Genomic DNA, 9,956 nt, shown 5'->3' with positions numbered 1-9,956 from the left:
GCTGCAGAAAGACCCAGACGAAATCCCAGGGGGTCCAAGGCAAGCGCCATGGCATCCCTCTGGTGGTCTGTAAGCCTCTTGGGGAAGCAAGGGTGTCTGCCGTCACTGCTGTCACTCCCGGTTCCCACACACAGCAGGTGCTGCTGCATGGCTTCTCCAGGTAGGGTTTGGACAAGGGCAGAACAAGGGTCGGTTCGGCGTGTCCGTCTCCCTTTTAAGCACATAGCATCTCGAGGGCAGGTTCCACGATTTACTCGTCTTTGCATCCCTACAGCATTTTAGCATGATGCCTGCCCCAAACTAGAGTACTTGATGATTTAACATAAGCTGACTTGAAGAGTATCAAGGCAACAGTGTATGAGAGTTAAGAGTTTTAGGGAGGCGGCCGATCGGCAGTGTCAGAGGCCCCCAAAGCACTGAGGGAAGAATTCGGGGGGAAACCCACTGAGAAATCAGGAAGTCACACGTGATCTTTGCAAGCACAGTTGGGAGGCAGATGCCAAATTGTGAGATTAAAGGAGGTAGTGAGAAAGAAAAAGGGGTAAATATATTTTCCCTGGCGTTTTGTGGCAAAAGGAATACCTAGGCGGGTAGCGGAAGCACAGAACGTTTTCTGTAGGGTTGGCTGGTTTGCTGTTGTTTTCAAACAGATGAGATCTGAACATGAAATTGCTGCGGGAGGGGTGCAGCTGGAGAAGAACGCAGAGAGCCTTAGGGAATGGAGTCAGGGACAAGCAGAGGAAGGGAATCAAAACGTCGCTGGGCAGCCCCGTGGTGCCAGGCGGCACGAGCACCCACATCTCTGTCACGGGCTGTGACATCCCCTCGCAAGCCAGAGATGGCCAGAGGCGAGCACAGAGAGGGGGTGGGGTGCTTCCCAAGGCAGCGGGGAGGGCTGACAAAGCATGAACGGCAGAGAACTGAGGGTTGGTCTAGACCCCAGAAGGATAGGAACGGGGCTCTGGAGTGGCTGGGAGCCACCGCGCACACAGGGCGGGTAGCAGAGGGAAAGAAGGGAGGAGCATGACTGGCGGGCGAGTGCTGGAAGCCACTCGCATGGAAGGTGCAGAGGGGGCACCCCCAGCAGCGAGGGCGGGGAGCTGGGCACAGAGGAGGGCCGAGCCAGAAAGGGCATTTCAGAGTTTGGGTTCTTGAACTTTTCCCCCAAATAGCTCCCTACGGATAGTGTCGGCGTGTGAGTCCCCCTCCTTTGGGTTTTGGAGCTGTGGACCATGAGGCAGGTAGCCCTTGGTAAATGACAAGTCAGCTGGCTTTCTTTCTATTAGAAATCTTAGCGTTGCCTTGGGCATCTGGAAGCGCACTTGCGGGAGAGGGTGTGCGGGGCCGGAGAGCTGTCTCTGGAAGAGGCAAAGTCCGGGGCAGGGTAGGAGCGGGAGCCTACAGAAGACGTGGATGGAGGGTGGCAGAGGGTGGTGGCGTCTTGCCAGCTTCCTGCTTTTGCACCGACTGGCCCTGCACCCGAGGACTTGGGGCCCTCTCAGCATGTGAAGAGACACATTCAGGCGCTCATCTTGCCAGGGCCACCCCACATGGGGAAGGGCCAAAGGAGGCTCTTGTTCCCCTTAACCTACAGGGCAAGGGCCAGCCATCCAGGCCCCTGGCTGAGTGCTCTGATGCATGGCTGCCTCGAAGCTCCCCCTTCTTCTCTGGAGCCACAACTGTCCCTGCCTTTGTCCCTGTCATTCTTGAGCTCCCTGACTCAGCCTGGTTCCCCGATTCCCAGCAGTAGACAAAGCCCTTGTCAGTGAGGTGGGGGTGGGGAGGATGAGGGAGTAGCTGCGAACTGTAGGACCAGAGTTCCAGCCCTTTCTTTCTCCCAACCTTCAGGGTCTTTCAGCCTCCGGAGTTCAGAGGTCACCTCTAGGCCCCTCCCCAACTTGCCCCGATCTCTAAGGCCTGGCTGATGGAGTAGAAACCGACTAGGACCTTCCTTCCAGCTAGACAAAGTCTGACACCTGGTGGCCAAGGTGAGAAATGGCCAGAAGGATTCCTTTCAAATCTCCCCAGAGTCTCTCCAGGGCCGAGAGGGCCAAGGTGAAAGGGGAGGTGATGGGACCTTTGGAAGGGGTCGTTGGGACAAAGCAGAAGAGACAGCCAGTGGTAGAAAAACCCAGATGTGGGGCAACTTTTGCCTTTGATCAGGTTCCTGCCCCTTAAGCCCAGTAGGCCAGACACCCTGGCTCAGGAAGCGGTGGGCTGTCTGGGAGGGTCATGATGGACTAGGAGGAGCCGGCGGAAAGAATTTTGGCCCAGAAGGTGGGGAATGGGGCCCAGGGTGTGTGACTACGTGGGGGCTGGGGTCATGAGTCTGGTTGCCCAGAATCTCCAGCTCAGGGTGGGCGGCAGGGCCTGAGGGCCTGAGGCAGGGGGAGCCGGAGACGGAAGGAGAGCAGGCTACGCCCCACAGCCTGCTGTGCCCCAGGCAACTGCTTCCTTTCCTCTACCTGCCCCCACCTTCCTAGCTCTAGCTGGCTCTCTCCACAAGCCCCAGTGTGAGCAGAGGAGGGGGAAGGGGCTCCCAGGGCGCCTGCGCAGTACTGAGGCCCCCCCAACCCTGCCACATTGTCTGAGCTAAGCCAGGCCTGATCCCCCTTCCCCTTGGAGCAGTAGGCAGTGGGCCTCAGCCCTCAGAAAGGTGCTGGGCTCCTGTTCCAGTTCTTTGCTCTTCTTTTTCTCTTGGCTTCTCCCAAGACTTTAGTATTGACCTAAACAAGGCCCTTGAGTGTTCCCAGGCTGAGGTGCAAAGGTCAGTCCTGCTAGTCCCATCACCAACCTCTGGGGGTCAGAGCTGACACAGAAACAGGCTCCTGGGTCTCCCTGAAGGAGGGAGAACTTAGCTCCCAACTCTGACGTCTGGTCTGGCCCTCCAGCGTGAAGCCTGACTGACTTGTGACAGACCCCACCACAGCAGTTTTGGGGATAGGCCAGGAGGCTGCCTGAGTCAGGACAGGGGTTCCAGGAAGAAAGGTGATCGGGGGCAAACGGGGTTAGAGGAGTGAAAAAGGAAAAGACCCAAGGACGGGCAGGCCGAGGTTCTCGTCTGGCTGGCAAACCTGAACGATCCAGATAACAAATTGGGGAAGGATGCCAATTAGCCAGGGATGGTTCCAGAACTCCTGGGTGCTAATGCCTTTGAGCCAGGGAGCTCAGTCCCACTACCGGCTGACTAGGACAGGAGGGCAACGCTGCCTGTTGAGAGTTCTCTCCCGAATGCCAGTCCTAGCCGCCTGCCTGCGCTTGAGCTAACTGCCCTGATTCTTTCTCGGGGCTGGGAGAAGCTGAAGGCAGGTTACGTGGGAGAGGCCCGCAGGGCCTGGGCCCAGGCAGAGCTGGGGGCAGCTGGCAGGGATGGCCCAGAAAGTGCCCACAGAGCAGGTCAGGGTGCCAGAGGCGAGCAGGAAGGAGATCGGGCGGCAGTAGGAGCCACTGTGGCCGCCCAGCAGCACACCCCATTTCACGCTCCCTGGGCGGTGGCAGGGCCCCACGGCTATCAGCTTTCAGGGGTGGGAAGGACCAGGAATGAGGAGGGGTCTGCCCCACCCATGGCTTCCTACTCCCTCAGGGCTCTGTGGGCTCAGGAGTGAGGTGCCACGCACCTCTGGGACCGTCCTCCGGGAAGAGAGTGGTCAGGCCCGCGGAGTCTGGGCACCATCCCTTTGTAGAGGGCCCAGGGCCTGACAGGACCCCCGCACCTCAGCCCTTCCCAGGCCCGGGGAGGACGGGGCCTCCCTGCTTTCCTCCCTAGTGCAGCAGGGCCCCGTCTCCCTCAGTATGGGCCCCACTTAGTCCACGAGGCAGATAGGGGATTAGGCCAGGCCCAGCCCAGAAAATAAGGCAGGGAAGGGCCCTCCAGCGCTGTTCAGTGCAGTCACGAGCTCTGACTCCCACTCAGGCCTCCTCAGGGAAGGGGCTGGGGAGAGCCGGGCAGCAGGCCCCTGCGGACACGGCTGCTCTGGTGCCTCCCGTCCGGCGGTCTACACTCCAGAGCGTTTTCCTCTCTTGTGCCCACCTTACTCCAAACTCAGAGCACCCAGGGTGCAGAGCCGCAGAGTGGGAGGGAGGCAGAAGTGTCTGGGCAGGACCTTGTCCTCCTGGAAGAACTGGATGGGAGCTCTGAAGGGCAGTTAGAGCTGGGCTGGTCCCTGCGCTGATTCCCAGACTCCCACTGACCAGCACTTTTGCTTGCTGCCAGGAAGTTGGTGAGGGGGAGGCGGGTGAAGGGGTGACTCAGCGATGACAGGAGCCCAAGGGACAAAGGTCATGGGTGGAGAATTGAGAGACACTGTTTACAGCAGCCCGCCTCCTCCAGGAGGTCTTCCAGTGCTGAGTCTTCCAGTGCGGACACCTCCTCTCCCGCCCACCCTTTTCTCCCCTTTCCTGTTGTTAGGAATTTTGTCCTTGCACTGACAACTTGGGTGTCCCGTGTGCCTACCCCATTAGCCTCTGAGCTCTGGGTGGGGAGGGCACAGTGGGACTGTGGTTTAACTGGGGCCCCACAACGGCTGGGACCATCAGCACTTCCTACTTTGAAAAACCATTTTATGAGGCGCCTGGCTGACTCAGTCGGTGGAGCGCGCGACTCTTGATCTTGGGGTGGTGAGCTCAAGACCCACGTTGGGGGTAGGGATTACTTAAAAAAAAAAAAAAAAAAAAAAAACCAGAAGCATTTTACATCTATTTTAGTTGAGCGAAATGTGGGAAAGTGCTGAGAACAGTACTTGGCACACCGTAAGTGCCATAGAAGTGTTTAGTTTATCGCTGGTATTTTCTGCTCATACTGTTGCATTAGTGACACTGGGCAGATTTTACTGATCAAGACCTGGGGATACAAACACTTTGGCCCTCCGCTCATTGTGCGATCTTCCTGACGAGTAGGGTAGGCATGGGCAGGCTACAGGACCCCCAGAGAGTCGACAAGGCCAACGCTTGCCTAGACTAAGGGCAGGCAGGGTCTTTGGGCACAGACTGTGAGAAAGGAGCTTTGGAACCCATGGGCTTCTCCCTCCAGGTCTCCTGGGGCCGGCGGGGGTGGGGTGAGAGCAGGGAAGGGGCTGGATTAGCCCAAACGCTCTTCGGACCTCCAGACCTGCCCCCACAAGGCTCTGCGGGACAAGGGGTGGGAGTGGAGGCTCCAGCTGGACTCTGGGGAGTTACCAACCGGCCACGGGGATTACTGAGGCTGAAAAGAACATTTGCCTAGGAAGGGAAAACGGGAAGTGAGAGGCTGAGGATAACGCTCTAGAAGTCCCCCGGGACCCACTGCAGACCAATGGGGAGGAGGGGCGTAGGGGGAGGTGGTGCAGTCTGGGGCATCTTGACAGGTCCCCCACCCCAGCCTCACCCCTTCTCCCCAGAACACAGCTGCAGCCGCTGCCCCGCCCCCTCTGCCTTCGCCGCCTGCCATTGGCTGGAGTCGGGCCCCGCCCCACGGAGGCGGCCAACCATTGGTCTAGGTCTTTGATGTTTGTGCGCTTGTGGGGGTGGGGACGGGCGTCATTCCCTGGAACCCGCGGACTTCCTCTCCGCTTGTCTGGGTCACCCTGTCTGCCTGTCGCTGGCCCCAGGCTCGCTCTCTGGCCCCAGCCCTCTTCTCTCTCTCTCTCAGCAGCTGTCTCTCTCGTGCCCGCTGGCCTGTCTCTCTCCTTCCCCGCAGTCGCCTCCTTCTCTGCCTGCCTGGGTGGCCGCCATGGGCCGGAAGCGGCTCATCACTGACTCCTACCATGTAGTGAAGAGGAGGGAGGGCCCCGTTGGGCACAGCAAGGGGGAGCTGGCACCAGAGCTAGGTCTCTTATGTGTGTGTGGGGGGGCGGGAGCAGTGGAGGCGCCGAGGGGCATGAGAGGACGCGGGCGGACGTGGGCAATGGAAGAGGAAGTGAAATATGTCGTCCAGGCCTGGCAGTGGCCGGCAGAGGCAAAGGGGTGGCGAGGGCCGGGGAGCAGTGGGGTTGCTGTGAGGCGAGGGGCAGGGGACTGGCCTGAGGAGCCGCATGTCATTGCAGAGGAAGAGCCCCAGCCCCCGAGCGTGGATGAAGCAGAGCTGGAGCTGCTGAGGCAGTTCGATCTCGCCTGGCAGTACGGGCCCTGCACAGGTGAGAACCCTCTCAGGCCCCAGGAACACATCCTGGGGACAGTCCTGTCACCCGCACGTCCCCAAGGCAACCCAAGCCCCTGCCTGACCGTCTCGGCCACTGTCTCCTGAAACTAGGGGGTGTGGAGGTTCCGACACACCCCTCCACACACACTGTCTAGCCTGAACTCTTCCCCACCGCCCTGAGGTGCCAGAGTCGTCTTCTCCCCACCCTGGCAGGGATCACCCGGCTGCAGCGCTGGCATCGGGCGGAGCAGATGGGCTTGGAGCCGCCCCCAGAAGTGCGTCAGGTGCTACAGTCCCACCCTGGAGATCCCCGCTTCCAGTTCAGGTCAGAGACAGACCAGGGAGGGCTCACAGGGGAGCCAAGGTTTCCATCAGGCACCACCGGCCTACTGGCCCCTGGGGTGGCAGCTGCTCTGGCTCGAGGAATAAATGGATGCAGGCTTTGGGGCCTTGCTAAACAGGCAAGAAGGTTCTCTAAGGTGCCTGGCTCAGGAAGGCCGAAGATTGCTTTAATAATCCCTACCGCTGAGCTAATTGTGGGGGAAGGGTACACCCAGGGCCCTAGGGACTATCTATTTAGGACAGAGGGGTTGGTCAATGACTATAGGCCATGGCCAAGAATTGGGGCTGGTGAAATCTGACCAAGGACTTAACTGACTCTCTGGCTCCTCCCTTCCTCCCCACCTCCTCCCCTTGTACAGCCTCTGGCATCTCTATCCCCTTTGAGGCACCACCTAAGACCTCCTGCCTGCTCTCCCAGAGCCTCAAGACACAAGTGACAGCCAGTTGGTGCCCCCTTGACTCAGTTCTGCTGTGAAGAACCTTTAGCAGGAAAGAGCCTCATAGAGAAAAGAGGCTGAATCTGGAGGTCTCGGAGGCTCAGGCCTCCCTCTAACCAGCAGGCTCCTGGAGCCCCCTCTGAGAGCCAACTCAGCTGAAGCTTGCGCTTCCAACAGGGAGGGTGGTCTTGAGGACAAGGACCTGGCCATGACCTTTCAGATGCCTGCTACACTCCTCCCTGACCACAAATCCTGTGGTCCTGGGAATAGTGTGGCAAATAGGCACAGCCCTGGACACAGTCAGACAGGATCTAAGGCAAAGATGCACTCCCCACCTAAGGCTGGGAATCTTGAGGGCAGAACTGGCAAGGGGTTCACTAACGCTTATCAATAAAGAATACGGAGTCTGGAAGCCTGACCTTCAGTCCCTTAATGTGGCCCTGCGTGGGCTGCCAGCAACCAGCAAGTTGATAGGTGAGAGAGAACCAGCGCTCTGCCTTCCCTCCGCGGCCCAACCCTACACTTGGGACGGAAGAAAGACGCCTTCCTAGACCCTAGGACGAGGCCTCATTAGAGCCGATCAGCCTCTGGCGCCTCCTGGTGGTCTACAGGGAAACTACTCTTTAGCCAACTGGAGGGACCAGCCAGAGAAAACCTACCTGACAGAGCCACCCAGCCTGCCCAGTGTGGCCCACCTCACAAAAATGGGTCCTTTGTCAGAGGAGGATCCACACAAGCCTTATAAAGTCCAGACCTACACATTCCCGGAAAGCACCTCTGCTTCCCACATCGAGGCCACCTGGATCCAAAGCAGCATTGAGGAGGTCCTGCTCCGAGATGGCCGTCATCCGATGGGCTCTGGTGGGGACTGGGTGCGGCCAAAACAATGATTAGGGGACCCTGGGATGGTCTGACATGGAGAATGGAGTCAGTGCTCCTCACCCTGTGTTTCTGTGCTAGCCCTCCATCCCGAGCAGACAGAGACAGCACCACTGTTAACTCCTTGGGGACAGGCCCACAGAGCAGCCAAGTGGCCTCTTCAGCCCCCACTGTCCTGGGCACTGCCTGTGCCTCAAGCACTGTAAATGAATCATCTTTATTGCCCTAAAGGGCACTCAAGGTAGATTTTATAGGGAGGGGGCCTGAAGCCCGGAGGAACTGCGTGGGGTTGCTCGGCGGCACCCGCAGGGACATGGGGATGAGAGGCCAGGCTCTGCCCGTCTACACCCGGGCCCCAGCTCATCGGCTGAGCACCTGCTGTATCCCGGGCTCTAGAGGTCCTCTCGGGTGGTGTTAGCGGTGAGGAGATAAAGAAGACATACAGGTAAATATTAAGTGGTAGGCAAAATGAGGGTTAGAGGTCAAAGAATGCCCAGGGTGCTTCAAGAGGTTGATCAGGGAAGCTCTCCAACAGGGTGGCATTTCAGCGGAGACCTGAACGAAGCACAGGAACGGGCCCTGCACCTACGGGGGCGCTCTGGACAGAAGAATAGCAAGCACATGTCCCAAGACAGGAGCGTGTGCGTCCTGGTCCAGGAGCAGCACGGAGGCCACGCAGCCAGGGCGCAGACGGAGGCAAGAGGAGGACAGCGGGAAATGAGGCCGGAGAGGTAGCAGGCTGTTCCCACGGGGCCTTGCAGGCAGGCTGAGAGAAGGAATCTAGATTTTAATCCGAGTGAGACAGGAAGACACTGGTGGGTTTTAAGCCAATAAATGACATAATCAAGCTTATGTGTTGAAAACATCACTCTGGCTGTCGGTGGAGAACAGATCGTGGGGCTGGGGGAAGAAGAGGCAGCAACACCGCTTGGGAGGCTTTTGGGGTCGGCCCTGAGCGCGCTGTTGGTGACTGGGGCCAGGGTGGGGAGACCGGTCGGCTGTGGGTCCGAGAGAGACAAGCCAGGGAGAACTCCAACGCCTTTGGCCTGAGCAGCTGGAAAGCCAGAGTTCCCATGGGGAGTCGGGAGTTTGTGCCTGACACCCAAGCAGAGCTGGGGAGTAGGTGGTGGATATGCAAGTCTGGAGTTCTGGGGAGCTCTGCGGGCGTGTTTTAGATGGCATTTAAAGCACTGAATGTGGATGAGGTTACCTGAGTGGGTACAGATGGAGATGAGAAGTGTCCAAGGACAGGCCTGCACCTTCTGTGCTTAGAGGCGGGGGAGGAGGAGACTGGGGGTGGCAGACTGGAGGAAAGTCCAGAGGGGCGGGCCTGGGAGGCCTGCACGGAAAGCATTTCGGGGTCTCCGATGCTCTGGAGAGGCTCGTAAAATGAAGCCCGAGGGCAGCGTGCTGGACTTGGCAATGCGGAGGTCACTGGGGACAAGGGGTTTCCATGAGTGCCTGGAGTGGGCGCAGAGGGAGTGGCAGTGGGAGTGGAGAGCGGGAGCATGCCAGCTCTGTCGGGGACTTGCACTGTAAAGGGAGCAGAGCAATAAAATGATCAGAGGGATGTGGAATTAAAGGAGGGTTTTGGGGGTTTTTTAGGATTTGTTTATTAGAGAGAAAGCACGCTTGCTCATGCATGAGCGCAAGTGGGGGAGGAGACAGGGCGAGAATCTTCAAGCAGACTCCCTGCTGAGCACAGACCGCCCCCCATGCGGGGCTTGATCTCAAGACTCATGAGACCACAACCTTAGCTGAAAACATGAGTTGGTCCCCTTTGGTTTTTTAAAAAAGATTTTATTTATTCAACACAGAGAGAGATCACAAGTAGGCAGAAAGGCAGGCAGAGAGAAAGGAGGAAGCAGGCTCCTGGCACCCCAAGAGTTGGTCCTTTAATTGGCTGAGCCACCAAGGTGCCCTTCAAGGGACAGATTCTTCTGTGTCGTTTTCTCTTTTGTTTTAAATGTATTTTTTTCAAGATTTTATTTATTTACTTAGGAGAGAGAGAAAACAGGGGCGCCTGGGTGGCTCAGTGGGTTTTAAAGCCTCTGCCTTCGGCGAGGGTCGTGGTCCCGGGGTCCTGGGATGGAGCCCCGCGTCGGGCTCTCTGCTCAGCAGCAAACCTGCTTCCTCCTTTCTCTCTGCCTGCCTCTCTGCCTACTTGTGATTTCTGTCTGTCA

The 9,956-nt window shown here is 58.4% G+C and overlaps 2 protein-coding genes across 6 annotated transcripts in view; one reads left to right on the top strand and one right to left on the bottom strand.

The window, feature by feature from the left end:
- The window catches only part of LOC309873314 (uncharacterized protein), a 49,720-nt gene that overhangs the window by 22,621 nt on the left and 17,143 nt on the right, over positions 1 to 9,956 (bottom strand). Inside the window, exon 3 of one of the 4 annotated variants that reach the window (XR_014316287.1) lies at positions 8,541 to 9,306. The exons of the other annotated variants lie outside the window; for them this stretch is intronic. The gene's annotated coding sequence lies outside the window, so the exon portion shown is untranslated. Of the gene's footprint in view, positions 1 to 8,540; positions 9,307 to 9,956 lie in introns of those variants that run through there. 4 annotated transcript variants of the gene reach the window in all.
- POLD4 (DNA polymerase delta 4, accessory subunit) lies at positions 5,493 to 8,625 on the top strand. Of its 2 annotated transcripts, none has more exons than XM_082748684.1 (4): positions 5,493 to 5,804; positions 6,021 to 6,110; positions 6,329 to 6,440; positions 8,309 to 8,625. In XM_082748684.1, the coding sequence occupies exons 1-4, from the start codon at positions 5,708 to 5,710 to the stop codon at positions 8,385 to 8,387; spliced, it is 378 nt and encodes a 125-aa protein (XP_082604810.1). In that variant the 5' UTR covers positions 5,493 to 5,707; the 3' UTR covers positions 8,388 to 8,625. The 2 variants fall into 2 exon arrangements, with proteins under 2 accessions (XP_082604810.1, XP_082604811.1); XM_082748685.1 differs by having other exon boundaries at positions 6,817 to 8,625.

Source organism: Mustela nivalis (genome assembly GCF_964662115.1).
Source record: "Mustela nivalis genome assembly, chromosome: 9".
NCBI lineage: Eukaryota > Metazoa > Chordata > Mammalia > Carnivora > Mustelidae > Mustela > Mustela nivalis.
This window is presented reverse-complemented; position numbering and strand designations above follow the sequence as displayed.